A 19116-nucleotide genomic window follows, 5' to 3' on the forward strand; every position below is an offset into this window, starting at 1 on the left:
CATATACAAGACATGGGCGGTAACTGTCCCGCTCAACTCTGCACTGGTGAGTCCTCAAGTGGAGGACTGTGTCAAATTCTGGATGCCACGCTTTTAGGAAAGAAGTGGACAAACTGTAGAGAGTCTAGAGGAGAGCAACAAAAATGATAAAAGGTTAGAAAACCTGACCTATGAAGAAAGACATGGGGATATGTTTAGTCTTGAGAAAAGACGACTGAAGGGGCAGAACCTGGTAACAGTCTTCAAATATGTTAAGGGCTGTTGTAAAGAGGATGGTGATCAATTGTTCTCAGGTCAGCAGCAACACAGATGTAGGCTAGATACAAGGAAAAACTTTCTAACTATAAGGATAGTTAAGCACTGGGACAGGCTTCCAAGGGAGGTTGTGGAAACCCCGCCATTGAAGATTTTTAAGAACAGGTTAGACAAACATCTGAAAGGGATGGTCTAGGTATACTTAGGGTCCTGCCTCAGCTCAGGGGTCTGGACTAGATGACCTCTCTAGGTCTCTACCAGCCCTACATTTCTATGAGTCTGTGATATTCCACTGCAAAAGCAGTATATGTTGATCCTGCACCTAATCAGCCACTCCATCAGCAACTAGGCCTGACTAGCCATTTTCTTCCTTTTCCTGCTGCTGTGAAGAGCAAAAAGTAGAGAGGAAGAACAATTTCATGCAACTCCACTTAGCTTCCCTCTAAATCTATTTATAAGAGCTCTTCAGTTTCCTGAGGACAAAAACCCGACCCTCTCATACAGCCTCAGAACACCAGCTGGACGGTCTGCAAGGCTAGTAGAAGTATTCCAACTCACTTCAAATAACTTTGGCTTCTTTCAGTTGTTACACAGCTTTCTTTTAGTAGATGGCAATTCTGTACATCCTACAGGGACATTGGTCAACTTAATTTTACTATTCTACATTAATATACAACTAGAATCCCTCTCTTCAACTCTCACTTACCACTGAAATATGTTTTTGGTAGGTAAACACCCCAAGATGTTTGGAAGACCTTTGTAAATACTAGTGTGGCAGCATGTATTTAGAGCACGGTCACAGATTCCCCCAATAGCAGCTTCCCAGAAAAGCCATGGAGGATAAGCAGTCTTCAAAACTGAAGCAAATTTAAAAAATCTTGAACTTCTTGGAAACCAAACACATCTGTGCAAGGCATCTCGGGGAGGGGTGGGGGGGAGGGTTGAGTGTATTGTATTTTGTGCAAGGAAAAAAATCATTGTTTTTTATACGGCTGGCTCTTTTATATGATGATTGCTGGCAAAAAGAGAGTCAGACAGTGTGATGCAAAATTGACTTTGTTTTTAAAGAAAACACTGGAATTATTTTTAACGTTCTTCATACTGACAGCATCCTTTATCTTTCTAAAGTGCCCCAATCACCATTTGTAAAGAGTTCATATCAATTGTCCAGAGAGCTCTTCCTCACTTCCTAACTTTCCACACTGAAGACACCTGTGCAACACCTCAACAATTTCAGTGGAGCACAATGGTATCATGAAAGGTACTACATGCTAGTAGAACAGTAGATAGCTTCAGCCTACTCAAAAGGGACATGGAACAAGCCAAGAATAGAGCCCTAATATTTAAGTATTTATCTATGTGCAGTTCAAGGGTTTCCTTTTTTCGTTTGTGCAATCACATCAGATTACAGTCTAACACATCTCAGAAAGAAAACCCTATCGTTTTAGCATTTGGAATTCTATTTTCATTTTTCTAGGCACTGCACAGCTGAGTTAGTTTACATGGTTTAGAAGTCCATGAATTTTTATTCGATCATCAATTATGGAATTTTCAGCAGGGCCTGGAGGTCCTTTGAGAAGTTTCTATTCAGAGGATAAAACGTGACCTTTATTATTTAGCATTCTTTATTTGCTCAGATGTTGAAGGATTATTGCACTGTATAGTAAACAAAAAATGTAAGCTTTGGGACAGGGCTATTCCCCTCAACTCAGAATATAATGCTGGGCAGTAGATGATTGAAATCAGAGATTACACAGCAGATTTCCACAGGAAGCGCCTTACACCTGGCCTGTCTGTGTGGACTTAATTGCAAGATCTACACCATAGCATCTAAATCTGTATACGGTCTCTCTTTATCCTTTATAACATTAGGAGTACACAAATGCATAAAGTATCTTATTTCTAAAAAGCTCCACCCCATATATGCATTTCAGGGGATAAAGACACATGATAATCCTTCTATAATGGATGATAGGTAGAACCTGCTACAATTTCAAGTCCATCAGGACTGGAAGGCACTACTGTCCCAGTTGCAAAAATGGAAATTCAGGGTGACTGAAGCATTTGGAGGGGGAAAATGAAAGTGTCAGGACAAGATGTTCCTTTCAAATCTTGTTACTCCAAACACTTCACCAAAGCAAAATACATTAAACACAAAGTAAAAACTTTCAATGGACTAGAGAAACAGGAGAAGCTCAAACTCCGTCTATGGATTTATTCAACCATCAAGCATCGTAATGAGTTAGTGAACTGCCCAGCTGAACAAATCAAATGGAAGGTTATCAAGATTGAGAAATCAAGTATTTTCTTAGATTTAAGTTTTCCAGTAAAAGATGTATTCAACTACTTTATTATGAGTTTATGACCAGACGAAAGGAATGTCAGGGGAAAGTTAAACCACAGAAGTGGTTGAAATTCTAAAAGGAACATTTACTCCCACTCTTTCTTGCACAGAATTATCTCCTGTCAAAACTGTAAGATATGTAAAAATAAATAGGCACTAGAGGCCATAGCTTGGACAACACACAACAAAAGAACAAAACTAAGAGTAACAAGCAACAGAAAGTCCTGTGGCACCTTTAAGACTAACAGATGTATTGGAGCATAAGCTTTCGTGGGTGAATACCCATTTCGTCAGACGCATGCGAATACCCACTTCGTCAGAATACCCACAAAAGCTTATGTTCCAATACATCTGTTAGTCTTAAAGGTGCCACAGGACTCTCTGTTGCTTTTTACAGATCCAGACTAACACGGCTACCCTCAGATACAAAACTAAGAGTAAAATTCATATGATGGGTAAAAGCATCAATGCATAAAAAAGTAACAATTTCACACTTCCTATGGCCAACCTGCACTAAAATACCATTCTTTATTCAAGTTTACCACAAGCTGAAATCTACACTTTTTTACCAAGTCTGGAGAAACCTTGAGACAAGAGGAATAAAACCTGATACCATGTGAATCTTTTTGGTGCCTGAAACCAAAGCAAATACACAAAGATGAAATACTTCAATAATCTGTAAAAGGAGACAATGATGGGGACAAAAAACCACTGGGAAGCTGAAGAATCTGACATGACATGCCCTGTCCAGCTTTGGAGACACTAGACAACATAGACAAAATCCTTATCCTGAAAAAGAAAAACCATGCCCCATTTAAAAGTTTCAGAATAGCAGGTTATTTCTCCAGCACGTCACATTAAAGATTTAAGCTGGAGCAGAAGTGTAAAGGGTGGGGGATGGGTGTTGTGCCACATTTCGATCCACACTACAGCCCCAGTCCTGTAAACTGTCCCACATATGGGCACTCCTGTGCTCATACAGAGCCCTGCTGACCTCATCAGGTACTTGCCTAAATGAATCAGTTGCAAGAATGGGTGCTATGTTTGTTCACTTCAAATCAAGGAGGAGGAGGGTTTTTATTGCTTTTATGGACTTTTTTTCCCCAATCTTTAAAAAACATTTCAAACACTAGCATTTTAAATATAATTTCATAGTTTGTGCATATTTCCTTAATCATAAGTACCGAAGTGCAGCCACTCAGGATCCTGTACCACTACAGCTGTGTATAATCTCATACAATTAAAGCAGAGCAGGAGCTGCTTGAAGATATCAGCTGTTCAAAGAGAGGAAAAGAACTCTGACCTCCAATCTTTGCGATTAAGTAAAGGATGGTTTTTCTAATGTCCACGTATTGGTAATTTTAAGTATCCGCATATCTTGTAAGAATTTACTATCTTAAATAGCTTTATATAAGTATGTATATCTTTAAATATACAACAGCGTTTGAAGTTGCCATTGTGTTTGTGTTCTAATATTGAATTAAAAAAAAAAAAATTGGTAGCCAGCTATAACCTGGTGCTATCTTTCATCCTGTCTCTAATCCCTCCAGCAGGAGACCTGCTTCCCTCTCAGCACCAGCTCTTACACTTTCCTGTGTCCAAAAAGAGGGAACCAGATAACAGTTCCTTATTACTTCCTTTCCCTCCTCCAATCCCTAGAAAATGCCCTGGGCAGACTGAGCACCTCACATTCTTTGTTTATCTTCTCTCAGCTGCCTGCTTTACCCTCCCACAGTGCCCAGGTTTACTCTGTGTACTGGGTTCCTCCCCATGCTGACTGCTGCTTCCTGGATAGGAGAAGTATTTTATTATGCTTTCCATTTAACTTGCTTGAAGCTTCAAAAGGAAGCTGAAACAGACAAAACCTCTCTAAATCGCCATGACACAAGTAAGAAGATTGGATTTTATTCTTGTATGTGACACCTTGGTTAAGTCAAGTCATCTATCTGCTCCGTGCCTCGGTTTCTTTTTCTATAAAATGGCAACAGTACCAGCCTCACACTGGTGTTTCAAGGCTTAATTCATTCGTGTTTGCAAAATATTTTAATATTCTCAAATGGAAGGGGACGTAGAACTGCACAGTATCATCATCAGAATGGAATGCACCACACAAGAGCAGTATCAAAAAGATCATGTGTGCAGAAAAACACCGTCCATGGAATTAACTTTTTACTAGTCCAACCACGGGTGAGGGATAGCTCAGTGGTTTGAGCATTGGCCTGCTAAACCCAGGGTTATGAGTTCAATCCTTGAGCGGGCTATTTAGGGATCTGGGGCAAAAATCTGTTTGGGGATTGGTCCTGCTTTGAGCAGGGGGGTTGGACTAGATGTCCTCCTGAGATCCCTTCCAACCCTGATATTCTATGGTATGTCTACACTGCAATTAGATCCCCGCAGCTGGCCCATGCCAGCTGACTCAGTCAAAGGGGCTGTTTAACTGCAGTGTAGATATTTGGGCTCGGGCTGGAGCCCAGGCTCTAGGACCACTGTGAGGTGGAAGGGTGCTGGAGCTTAAACAGCCCCTTAGCCAGAGCCCTGCTAACCCGAGTCAGCTGGCACGGGCCAGCCATGGGTTTTTAATTGAAGTGTACACATGCCCACAAATAATCGTTAGAGGACAAGTTTGGCGACTGAGAACAGTTTCCAGTTCGCCCCTCTCAAGAAACCAGAACTACTCTTTAAATGTAGGTGTGAAGATGACAGTTTGAATGTGACATATTCGCAGCTCAACTACATGTCTTGCACTTGCACAATAAAAGTTGCTGATTGGTGGCTGCTTTTCTAATCGTTCCCTGTTTTACTATGAGAAGGCAGACAACTTCAATAGGTCTTCTATATTTAATCAGCTCCCTGTTTCTACATCAGCATGATGTAACTGCAAATCTCACAGACTACTCTGGCTTCAAGGTTGTTTCAGACATCTATTTTCTCTGAAGTCAGACACCAAAATACCTCCCTAATGAAAATGCTTGTTCCACTGGGTATGCATATGTGCATAGTGGGAGGTTGGTATAATGAATTAAAGCCTGCTATAACATGTATTATTTCCTGGATTGTTACTGAAGGAAATAGATCAGCTTTCAATTTATAATTTTCACTTAGAATTAAAAATCCAAAGAGTTGCCAGGTAAGTGATGAGAAAAGGTTTTTTTTGCACCATATGCTGATTTAGTTCAAGTGTATTTTTTGGGGGAAGAAACACTTGGGCTCAAAGAAAGTGGAAGGAAAACAGACATTGCCCATCCTGATGCTTAAATGCTCACTAGAAACAGTTGCTGGCATGGTGAGAAACATTCGAAAGCCATAGAGGAGGTCTGGCACTTAGCCAACCCATGCCAGAAGGTGAGGTTTATTGAAGTGGCAGCAATTTGGGACACAAATGATAAAGGGAACAAAAATAGTGTGGGGCTGTATCTGGTGCCTTTCATATCCCAAGTACATTACAGTTAGATACTGGTAGTACAGCTGCTGAGTAAATTAACATGCCACCCAGCATGCACTCACCAACAGCTCACAAATAGCACTGACATACGAAACTGTTTTATTTTGAGAAATAGCATAGGCCGCAACATCTCAGATATGTTCTACTCTTTTAATTCTTTTTCAGTCATCAGCAAGGGGCAAAGGCAACACCTCACATTAGCATCTAATCTGAAGGTTACTGCTAACAGTTCAGCCGAATCCCTTATACGATTATGCACAGAGCTTGGATCTAAATCCCAATGCGGAACTTGGAACAACAAGCTCCTTTCTTTGCCCAGATTCACTCAAACAGCCAGTGTGGACCCAGATTGACAGGGTGTTTTCACACAAGAATATGGGGAGAGGATAAACTATTACTGTCACAAATTATGTGGGGCTAGAGCTATTTCCAAAGATGATGTTTACTAACGACAGGTTGTCAAAGTTAATTAAATTCCTACGTACTGATTTCATCGGACAGCCTAACCCTATCGTTTACAAGGTGAATTATGGCTTTTAATTGTTCCAGTTTTACCTGTTAATGAAAATGCATGGTGCCATTAGTAAGGCCTGTCAGCTACATTTATGTGCAAAGAAATGATCCGACTCTGCTCTGGTGATCTAATCCTGTCCATGAAAACAGCCTAAATGTCACTTTCAAGTACAGTAAATAACTATCCCTAAAGACAAAGAGGACAGATGGGAATACGCTCAGAACAGAGCAACAAATCACAGAATTAAGAAAAACTAAATATTCCAGGTTTAGGGGAAAGAGTGCCATTAAAATTCTACAGAACAGAAACAAGTTTGTCTCCTAAAAGAACTAATCAAATATTTATCATCTTCTGCTCATGAGAGTAATAAATAAATAAAAATCAGTGGAGATACCGATTATGCTCTTTTCATTGTGAGGCTCTCTGAGGCTAGGTCTACACTACCCGCCTGAATCGGCGGGTAGAAATCGACCTCTCGGGGATCGAATTATCGCGTCTCGTCGGGACGCGACAATCGATCCCCGAATCGACGCTCTTACTCCACCAGCGGAGGTGGGAGTAAGCGCCGTCGACGGGAAGCCGCGGAAGTCGATTTTGCCACCGTCCTTACAGCGGGGTAAGTCGGCTGCGATACGTCGAATTCAGCTACGCTATTTGCGTAGCTGAATTTGCGTATCTTAAATCGACCCCCCCCCCCCCCCCGTAGTGAAGACCTGCCCTCAGTTTCGGGACTTACCCACCATTTATCTTTATTTGTTTCTCATTATTGATAGCCGCTTGAAGCGGCAGTACTAGGTAGTGACTTTCCAACACCTTTTCCAACATTCCAGTAGAGGATTTCTGAGCATTAAGGTACAAATCCAACTATCACTCCTTTTGCAATGGTCCTCAAACGTCACCTCTATCAATAGTAGAGAAGCGACCTAAGTCTCTTTTATGCGAAGTAATAAAATCTAGAAAATGTTTGCACCGCTATGCATTTGCCCATGAAAATGGCTGACTCCACAGTGAAGCCTCACACAGATTTTTAACTACCAAGACTAGTTAAAACCTCAAGAATACTATGTTCTAACACTCTGAACTGTATAACCTCCTACGGCAAACATTAATTTGAAACAGGTGTTACAGTAGACACATGAAACTACATATGACTACTGCTAAAAAGACATCTACAGAAACGGACAAGACAGAGAGAGATGTGCTTAAAATTTAAGAAAATCAAAAGAAAAACAAAATTAAGATGATACACAAAACAAGGGGAAAACACTACAGTACAAAAGCTGTGCCTCCTCCCTCTTCAAAACAAGACAAGCACTGCCATGAAGAGAATGAATAGTTACCTGCATCCATATCTGCAAAGAATGGAACAGCCAGTAAGGAAAAGAAGGAACCAGAAATTCAGTGTCTCAGAGTTGGATTTAAAGTTCATAAGGAGAATAAATAAAAATCAAGAAAATATTTTTAGTGAAAAATATACCTCAATTATGTGCTACGATGATATACATGAACTCAAACCGTAAAAGTGACTAAGCTTAAATTAAAATAACAAATATAATGAAAGTTTTGAACTACATATTAAACTGTAGCATAAAACTAGAATTGAAAAAAAAAATTGTTCTTCTCCAGGCCCAAAAATTAGTGTTCTAAAAAATAATGGAGCAAATTCATAACACACAAGTTTTATTTGAAAATCTTTACTGTCTCTGGTACAACAAACTGAAGGGCGCAATCCTGTAAATATCCAATACCAAGAGTAGTAGTTATTGCCTTCAGCAGATAATTGGAATTAATGGAAGTACTCATAGTAGTAAGTGCTACATTGGGTAGTGTTTGCATTTATGAAACTGAGATTAAGAACATTTCCCATATGCACAAATACTTCATGGGAAAGAATTTAAAAATGTTAAGATATTACAAAAAAAGAGGTATACAATTGTTCTCGTTGCCGCTACTTATCTCCACTCTGACAAATGTTGAAAGGAAACATACTTTATTTTCTACCAACATTGCAGAGCAACCAATGATAATTTTATTTACTGTACTATTTCTGTATGATATATAAAAACAGCGATTAACAGTGCATTGCATGAAAGCAAAAACTAAAATCAGCATGCTTTTAATCATCCGCATATCCACTTACCTTCAGGTGATTCCTCCTGGACATATGTGCCAGTCAGATACCGGTGCACAAGTGCAGACTTGCCACTAGCTAAATTCCCCACAATTCCCTGGAATGAAAAGTTGATACACATTGAGCCATAATCAAATCTTCTGATATTTAAAAAATATAACAAATAGTATGATTTGTATAATTTTATTTAAACAAAAAACCTGTCAATTCTGCAAAAGAAGATTTAATATTTTAACCTCTATGTTTAGGAGAAATACTATTTATAAGAAAAACAAGCGATGTATCTCAGAACACACAAATTATTAATACCCAAAAAAAATTCATTGCGAGAGCACACCGCATACATAGCGCAAAAGGAATGCCATGAGAAGTGAAGCTATTTACAGTCCTTGCCCTCTACTCCTCCTCAGGCACACACATCACCACTACTGTACATTATATACAATAATGCACTGCCGAGGATGCCAGACTTCCAGAACACTCTTTATTCAACAGCACACCAAGATTGAGTAAAAGATGAAGGAACATTTATTCTATCTATCCTTTATGCTTTTTTAAAAAAAAATTCAACTTGTCTAAAGCTTTCATACCATGTTGGACTATTTTGTCCATTAACATCAATTATCCCAGGTAGCAATTCTGGTGTAACTGCTGCTGCAGAGTCAGCAGAAGGAACATTATTGTTATGAGTCACACAAAGGAAAAAAAAATTTGTTAAAAACCTGCAAGTAAGTGGCAGTTACAATTGCTCTATTTGTTTCACCAAATTCTTGCTTTAAACCACCCCTTTGGTAGTCCATTTACTTCACTTTCTGATATGCTGTCCCCTACACTCGGAAGAAGCACCCTCTTGTGCATCTGTCAATCATTCCCTTGTATTCAAATTCCTCCTTAAAATACAGTTCTGAAAGTATTTACTTGATCATACCTTTCTGAAAAGGTGGAATACTATACATGATTTCAAGACCACACCTTTCCCTGGTTGTCCATTGTGAGTCTCAACTGTTTTATCATCCATCTAGTTCAGTACGTAAGCTCCTGGGTCAGTGACTGTGTGCCACTGTGCACTTTTGATCTCTGAACACAATAAAGGTGTTCAATGAACACATAATAAATTAATAGACATTCTATCCATTTCATGGGATCCTTCTTATCGGCATGCTGAACTAAGGTGGTCTTCCTAATAAAGTTTGTTCAAAACAGTAGGTAGGATGCCAAACAATCCCAAAGTGACAGAGTTTGGGGAGCAGTGGGCTTGGGGAAAGCCTTATGATCCTGGATCTATTCTCCCCCACTGCAAACATACTCCAGTAAAGAACTAGGTGAAGGTAGCTTCTTGAAAGTTGCTCACTCTCCTTCCTTACTCCAGAGATTGCCAATAATGCAGCTGTGGAAGTATCTTAAGCATAGAGCTCATAATCCAAGCTCATGGAGCCATCCCTTGCCCAATAGACATAGGTGCAGGGAGTGATGTGGACTATAAGGAGGGGAAAACATGAATAAAAGCAGAAAGGAATTTAAAATAAATAATAAGGAGGGCAAGAACGAACGAAAGAAAAAAGAAGCAGGAGAGAAAGGGGATCAGACCTACTGCATTGGGACATAGTGAAAACAAGCAGCTTGGGAGTCACCTGCAGCAAAAGAAACTAACAGGATTATGTCAAGGGAAATGCCACTGTATTTACAAGCGTAGGTGCTACCAACCTAAGCAACAGACCAAAATAAATCAATCCCAAGTAAAGCTGGAGCGAAGTGGTAGTAGGTAGGCCATCTGTTCAGTAGGGTTCCGTGTAAGCTGGCTTTGAAGAGTGTTTAAACGGAGCACACCGGAAGCTTTTAATCTAATTTTCACCCAAGAGGAATTACTGAGTACGCTGGTATATGCTGAAACATCTACATCTAAAAATAAGTGTGAGGTAAGACTCTTGACAAGTTCAGTCATTTAGAGAGCTTGGATTTGCCTCATTCTCAAACACCAGCTAAACAAAAGGATGCGCTCTGTAACCTATGACATGGCTTCAACTGAAGACAAAAACGTCTACAGGTTACTATGCCACTGCTAGAGGTAAAAGCTGAAACCCTGCTAGACTGATGGGGCATGCCAATTCATTTCGAAGATTCCCCTCCTTCCCCCCCCCCAAGCATAAAAGACTGCTACATAATTGTGACAGGTTTCAGAGTGGTAGCCGTGTTAGTCTGTATCAGCAAAAAGGAGTACTTGTGGCACCTTAGAGACTAACAAATGTATTTGAGCATAAGCTTTTGTGGGCAAAAACCCACTGCATCGGATGCATGCAGTGGAAAATACAGTAGGAAGATTATATATATATATACACACACACACACACACACACACACACAACATGAAAAAATGGGTGTTGCCATACCCACTATACCGAGAGTGATAAGTTAAGGTGGGCTATTATCAGCAGGAGAAAAAAAAACACCGTTTGTACTGATAATCAGGATGGCCCATTTCCAACAGTTGACAAGAAGGTGTGAGTAACAGTAGGGGGACAGTCTCTACGTAAAAGAATAAATGGACACAAATCAGACGTCAAGAATTATAACGTTCAAAAACCAGTCGGAGAACACTTCAATCTCCCTGGTCACTCGATTACAGACCTAAAAGTCGCAATATTACAACAACAAAAACTTCAAAAACAGACTCCAATGAGAAACTACTGAATTGGAATTAATTTGCAAACTTGACACCATTAAATTAGGCTTGAATAAAGACTGGGAGTGGATGGGTCATTACACAAAGTAAAACTATTTCCCCATGCTTATTTTTTCCCCTACTGTTACTCACACCTTCTTGTCAACTGTTGGAAATGGGCCATCCTGATTATCACTACAAAAGGTTTTTTGGGTTTTTTTCCCCTCCTGCTGATAATAGCTAACCTTAACTGATCACTCTCGGTACAGTGGGTATGGCAACACCCATTTTTTCATGGTGTGTGTGTGTGTGTGTGTGTGTGTGTGTGTAATCTTCCTACTGTATTTTCCACTGCATGTATCTGATGAAGTGGGTTTTAGCCCACGAAAGCTTATTCTCAAATAAATTTGTTAGTCTCTAAGGTGCCACAAGTACCCCTCGTTCTTTCTACATAATTGTGTGGCTGCAAACATTTTGGGCTAAACTTTCAAAACTGGTCTCTGAAATTTGCATCCCAGGACCAACCTGCATGAAAACAGACCTTTATGTGAACAAATTGTCTTGACATCTCTAGTTGCATAACTGGCATAGGGTGAATTTGCAGTCTGGCTGAAAACGTGGCCCTCAACATTATTTCTGTAAGTGGAGACTACCTGGTCTGACAAGTGCTGTTTAGCCAGGAGCTTTCTTTTTTAAGCCAGACCTTTTATGGAGATTGGTTTTTTTGGTTGTTTGTTTTTTTAGGGGGTGGGGGGAATTTTGGCAATACATTAGGCCTTGAATAAGAGAGATTGGGTAAGAAAAAGGAGAAGAGAATCTCTGAATAAGAGGGTCATCTGTCTGAACAGCACAACTAGCAGGACCATTCTGAAGTGAATGAGAACCTCCTTGTGCCCAGAATTTCCCCAGAATCCCAAGAATCAGAGGGAAGGAAGATATCTGCCTGGCGAAATCAGGGTGGTAGGGGGAGGGCACTGAGCGTTAGTGTCCCGTCTGCTCCCATCCTACCCCCCAAGGAAGAGGGTGAAAGTCCCATGAGGCAAACAGAACAAAATAGGCCTGCCATACAATGGCTAAGGTCTACTCCACAGTCACTGCAGCCCCCCAATGAATTGCTATATCACTTCTGCCACCACAGTGGCAGGCGCTGCTGTCTCATAGCAAGGTAGTCTGTAGTTGAGAACATGAGCAAGTGCGTGTTGATTCTAATGTAGGCTATGCTGGCTGTCAAAAACCTAGAAATCAGTTAGAGGTGGAACTGCCTACAACTATCAAAAAAGCATGAACTCAGATTCCAGAATGACAGAACAGAGGTACAAAGAAAGGAAGTCTATTTTTACCATGGCTAGATATTTTGTTTGTTTATTTGTTTTTTAATCTACCCAAAGACTTCAAATATTTGAAAAGACATTTTGTTATTTCTCAGGCTATGTCTACATTACCGCCAGATCGACGCTCTGGCTATCGATGCACCGGGGGTCGATTTAGCGGGTCTAGTGAAGACCCGTTAAATCAACAGCACAGTGCTCTCCTGTTGACACCTGTACTCCACCCGGAATGAGAAGAGTAAGGTAAGTCAACAGGAGAGTGTCTCCCATCAACCCAGTGCGGCGTAGACACCCCAGTAAGTCAACCTAAAGTAAGTCGACTCCAGATACATTTTACGCAACTCCAGCTATGTGAATCTTAAGTCAACTTACCGCGGTAGTGTAGACATAGCCTTAGTCTGCACATCAGTTCTCCACTGGATGTATTCATGGCTGTTTCTGGATTTCCATTATTATTTTACACCATTTGAAAATCTCTGCTGAGTGCCACACACTATGCACAAAAGATAAGGTACATGCCCTGAAAAGCTCACAACAATTATGCTACAAATTGGTGGAGAAGAGGGCAATGAAACAGCAGGGTGGGACTAGGCAGGAAGGACTGAAATGTCAAGAGTAAGAGGTCACTTTAATGATGTCTGCAACAAATTGAAGTTTATTTCTTTTAAAACATGTATCAACTCCATTGCCATTTGATGCACACAGTTGACCAAGGAAGAAAAGCACAAACAATGTTCTGGTTGTGAGACGTAGCATTATCTTTTGGAAGGGGCCCAGTGAGGAAATGTAATTATGTTCCAACTGTTCATTCAATAATTGTGGTATATTTTCCCCACTATGTGTTTTCTTTTTATGTATTTGTTTCAAGTCCTGAGGATTGCGGATCGTGGATCAAAAGCATTACACTTCACAAATGTTATTCATTGCTATGTATACCGTTAACGTATAAGATTCTCCAAATCTTACAACATAATGGAGTGCCCATATGCATTTATCATACAAGTCTTCACAGTTCCAATACAGTAACTCCACACTTAAAAGTCGTCCTGGTTAATATTGTTTCATTGTTGATCAATTAGGGAACATGCTCGTTTAAAGTTGTGCAATGCTCCCTTCTGAGGTCGTTTGGCAGCTGCCTGCTTTGTCCATTGCTTGCAGGAAGAGCAGCCCGTTGCAGCTAGCTGGTGCAGGCTTGGAACCAGGGTTCCCCCCCTGCCGGTCCACCATCAGCTCCCCGCTCCCCTAAGTTCCCTGTGCGGCAGCCGCCCAGCAGGCTATCAATTGCCAGCAGTTCAGCTGTCCCTCCCCACACTGCCATGTGCTGCTCCTGCCCTCTGCCTTGGAGCTGCTCCCAGAGACTCCTGCTTGCTGTGCAGGTGGGGAAGGGGGGACTATCAGGGTGTCCCCCTCCCCCCTGCTCCTGCACCCCGCTTACCCCTTCTCCATATAGGGACACAGATGTAGAGAGATATAGAGAGCTTGGGGCAGCAGCTGCTGTCTCAACTTCCTGATCCACTTAAAAAGAGTGGGTCAGCTTAAAGGGGCAGTGCATCTTTCTCTCTCCCCCACACACAAGGTGTCTGTCTGTCTGCTATGCTGTCTCCCCTCCCTCGTGTTCATGCTGCCTTGTGTGAGAGGCTACATTAACAACAATGTGTTAACCCTTGAGGGCTCAGCCAAGTGCTAGTTCATCATTTAGCAGCAAGGCATTCCCTGGGAAATATCCCTCTCTCTTCCACCCTCTAACTTCACCACCTCAACGAAGCTTCACAATCATCATAGCGCTGTGAACAGTATTAAATAGTTTGTTTAAAACGTATACTGTGTGTATATCTATAGAATATATAGTTTTTTGTCTGGTGAAAAAAAATTCCATGGAACCTAACCCCCCCACCTTACATTAATTCTTACGGGGAAATTGGATTCGCTTAATATCGTTTCGCTTAAAGTCTCATTTTTCAGGAACATAACTACAACGTTAAGCGAGGAGTTACTGTATTTTAATCCATTGGCTAAAAAAAAAAGGCATGATGAGTGTAAGTAATGCACCTGACATGTCAAATGTGTTAACTACTCCGGAGGGCATTCTGTGCCAAAAAATTAAGAATTTTATGCACAATATTTTAAAATTCTGCAAGATTTATTTCTCAATAAACGCTGAGGCTCAGCATGGCAGTGGGGAGCACAGGCCGCTGGCTGTAGAAGGTGGGAGATCACCCTGCAGCTTTCCCACCCCCGGGACATGGACTCAGTGGTGAGGCTGCACCTGACCCTGACACAGCACAACCAGGGGCCCTGCCCTTCTGCACCAGGCATGGGGCAGGTAGGCTCAACCAGACAAGATCCATGTGTGGGGTGAGAGGATTCTGTGTGGGACAATATGGGTGCAGGCAGCTCAGTGGGAGGTCTAGGTGTGAGAGGATCTGGATGGACAGAGGCTCATGGGGGGGGGGGTTCCAGGTGCAGGGGCAATGGGACTCTACAGGGGCTTCCAGGTGAAAGTGGTTAGGGCTCTGCAGAGGGGTCTGGGTGTGGGGGGCTCAGCAAAGGGGTCTGGGTCCAGCTAGTTGGGGGTCAGTGGTGTGGGGGTCTGGATTTAGGGGCTCAGGGAAGTGGGGCTCATCAGGGTGGGGATTTGAGTGCAGGGATCTTAGTGGGGGGTGGTCTGGGTCCAGGGGTGGGGGTCTGGAGGCAGGGGCTCTGGGTGCAGGGGGGCTCCAGATGCAGGGGTTGAGGTTCAGTGGGGTGGGGTTCAGGTATGGAGGGATAGGGGGGTTCTGGGAGTATGGGGTGAGGCTTGGTGGGGGTGTCTGGATATGGGAGGTCCAAATGCACAGCGGTTGGGCGGATGCGGGAACAGCTCCCCGTACAGTGGCCCCTCCCCCCCAGAGCTGATGACCAATGGGGGAAGGAAGCAGGAGAGGATGCTGAGCTTCCTGCAGCTGGGGGAGGTTTCTGGGGGTGGGTCTGACACAGCCCCAGCCACGCCTTGCAGGGAGAGAGTAAGTCCCATCCTCTCCTGCCTCCAGCCCAGTCGGGACAACAGTTGATCCCGGCTCACGTGTCCCCAGCCCTGCAGTGATCTACCTCTCCGCTGGCTGCTCCGGGTGCCTGCAATGATGTACTTGCGCAGCTAGGGAGTGGTGCATGACTGCTCTTGCAGCTTCCCTTTGCTTCCCTGTCAGAGTCTTTTTTTTTAGGGGAAGCAAAGAAATCTGTGGGGGACATGAATTCTGCCCACACGCAGTAGCACACAATTCCCCCCAGGAGTAATTAACACAAATCATTTTATCCAATTAGCTAAGGGTAGTGTGTAAGATCAGTTTTATGTTTCTAAGTATTGACTTGGGCTCATTCTTCCCATGGCAACAACATTCACTAACCCCAGGAAGCCTCTAAAAATAGTTAAGATGGTTCTCTCTATCAAGTCTACTTCTGTAACATTTCATTTGTTTATTCTTTGTTCTAGCTTCAATGATTTAGACGACATCCTTTGGCACTTAGTTACACCCTCCGCTCAATTTCAAGGGGAGATCAGATTCTTAAAAATCTTTTCAACTCAGCTGCCTCCATCTGTGAAGTGTAAGGTTATATCTAGTTGTGTCCTCCATGTTCATGAATGTATCTATTATAAGAAAATAATCATTTTTCACACAAGTCAGGGCCCCTAACTGTTATTAATCCCTGAAGATTGCTGGCAATAGACTAAATGCTGGGAAAATCTGATGCCCTATACCAAGGAATTAATCTGTTAATCAAGATTAGCAATTGTGGGGGACCACAGGAACCACAAATACACCAGCCTGTTTTCACTATGTAATTGTCTTCCTGACTGACCCGTTTTTACTTCTAAAATTTTTTAACCATATCAGGTTGATACTGATGCTGAGAACTAGCATGCACAGACAACACAAAACATTCCCTCCTCCACACATATGAATCCTGAATCCACACAAAGGATTCAGACAAGCAAATTTTACGGTGCCTAGCATGTTTAGGAGTGGCATGCAAATGAGTTTGGAGTGCTTTTTTTTTGTTTGCAGTGTTCCAGATGGGCTAAACTATGATAAGGGTATATCCTAAATTTTAAAGAACTGTGGAAAAACTAAGCGTGTTTTCTGGGTAACAGAAGAGTACAATATACTGTTCTGTCTGATAAAAGTATATTCAACATATTACATGGATGTCATCCGGTTTAGCAGATAGGTACTGCAGGCATTCTATAGCACAGAAATGAAATAAACTCCTGACAAAGAAAAAGGTTGGGTATTTATTTATTCCTTAACATATCGCAGCCTAGAGCTTTCCAACAACCAAGATCATAGAAAGATCCTGTTTGTGACTGGCTACAGTCTAGCTGCTGTCTGCTGTGAAGCTGCACCAGGCAGGAGCTTCTGAGGCCTTGACCATGAGGGGTATCTTTCTCAGCAAAGAGTATGCTCAGATTGGACATAAATGAAAACCTTATGGGTAATCAAAGGCTGTCACAACAGGCAAGCCCATCAACATAAACCTCTCTGGCTAAGATCTTAATATTTGTAACAGGATAGCAATTGACTGGGCCTAACAGTGATGATTCAAAGAGGAGAGGCAGTACTGTAGAGTATACTGCATAGGAAGTTATTGTTCTGGTGAAAGAACAATATTACTTGTAAGACTCTTTTTCCATCCCAGTAAGATGACTGACAAACAGCTACAGTGACCTAAGAAAATGATTGTTCTTCCATTCAAGGATACTAAAATCGACTGGACCAGAGTGGAAATCTCAGCACTATTTTAACAGCTTCTCAGGAGAGTAATATCAGTTGCAAAGAAAACAGATGAATAATCACGTGTGTGTTAAATTACCAGAAATAGGTGTAGTTCTGAAAATCTGCTTAGCTCTTGGAAGTCTAGGGGCTCCAGGCTGCTGGCCCTATGCTGCCCGCAGTCCCTAGGGACAGCTCTGTCCGCCATTAGGGCATTTGTTCCCGAGAACCCCCTGTAACATTTCACGAACCCCCGTTTGGGAACCACTGCTCTATAGGATCATTGCATTGACTGCACCCAGTGGATATTTTCAAGCTTTAATTTGCAACTGTGAGAAGTAGAAACTGAGCTTCTAGAAATAAACGTTGAGATTCTGACATTACCTGACTTTGGGAGCCAGGACCAAAGCACAGGCCCACTGTGCCTGTGCCTTAATCCAGCCCTACCCAGGGGTATATCTGAACCTCAGTGACGGAAGCACCATTCAGCAGTGCCCAGCAAACTACATACGCATGCTCTTCAGACAGTAGCTTCTCATTTGGCCAGCTCAAACAAATGGAGCTTGGTTTACAAACAGAATTTGGGAGAGTACCAACCACCTCCTTCTCCTCCTCCCCACCCCAGTCATGACCACATGGGTTAAGTAATCAGCTTTCTTGGCAGCAAATAGACATTGCTCCCCTAGAACAGGGGTTCTCACAAGAAATTTTTGGTCGTCTTAGAGTGCGGCCACCAACTCTTGCTGGTGGCCACTCTGACAATTTCCCCTAAAATACTTAACTTTAGGAAAAACAAATATGCACATCTACATGTCCAAATCATTGTAATTTATTTAAGTACGGTTTTTTGCTGACTCGATAATAAAAATAATGAACAATTGTCTATTCTTTACTGGTCAGAATAGAAACAAAATAAGGTGCTTTGCATGGTCTTGTCTTTTTGTTGTTTCTTTTGCTTTTTTATTCCTTTTTTTAGACTTGATAGCTAGTAAGTCTACTGCTGTGAAAACTGATATTTGTATGTTCGTTAATATGTTACAATCTAGCTGGGAGGCAGTGAAAAGCAATATTAACAAACATACAAATATTGGTTTTCATAGCACTTACTCAGGTTCGGCACAAGACGGGCGACAAATTAAGCCCTAGAGAGAGAGGTGGGTAGGGAGGCAGTGGGAGTCGGGGCGATGGAGGGCAGAGGGAAGTATTGGGATCCAGGGACAATGGGGAGGTTGGTGAGCCTGCAGCCGGCGTTTGAAGCCCTGCAGCCAGGGGATGGAGCCCCACAGCCAGAGCCTGCTCCCTACCACCGCAGGGCGGAAGCCAGAAGCCCAAGCCCCACTGCCCCTGGGAATGTGGGGAAGTCACATCGGCTGCCTACTCCTCTGGCATTTGTGGCTCCAGAGAGGTACAGAGGCCAACCCCTGCTGGCAGCCCCAGGAGAGGGGCCACTGCTTTGTCGTCCCCCCCGCCAATCACTGCCCAGGAGCCTGGGGCCGCAAGAAGAGCCCCTGGTGGCCACATTTGAGAAACGTTGCCCTAGAAGTCAGTCATTCTTGTATACTAGCAAGTTGAAGGATGCTTAATACTTTTGTGATTAAAACCTCAGACTAGGAATCAAAAGATTTGCATTCTATTTCAAAAACACTGCTAATGTGACCTCTGACAAGTCACTTAACTTCCCTGTGCTTCATTTTC

At 42.3% G+C, this 19116-nt stretch overlaps 1 protein-coding gene across 3 annotated transcripts in view; it reads right to left on the bottom strand.

The window, feature by feature from the left end:
* The window catches only part of AGAP1 (ArfGAP with GTPase domain, ankyrin repeat and PH domain 1), a 634167-nt gene that overhangs the window by 382760 nt on the left and 232291 nt on the right, over positions 1–19116 (bottom strand). For all 3 annotated transcript variants that reach the window (XM_065412924.1, XM_065412923.1, XM_065412922.1), the window contains exon 3: positions 8696–8783. In XM_065412924.1, the coding sequence (XP_065268996.1) occupies positions 8696–8783 (88 nt within the window). The remainder of the gene's footprint in view (positions 1–8695; positions 8784–19116) is intronic.

This window comes from Emys orbicularis, chromosome 11 (genome assembly GCF_028017835.1).
Source record: "Emys orbicularis isolate rEmyOrb1 chromosome 11, rEmyOrb1.hap1, whole genome shotgun sequence".
Classification (NCBI taxonomy): domain Eukaryota; kingdom Metazoa; phylum Chordata; order Testudines; family Emydidae; genus Emys; species Emys orbicularis.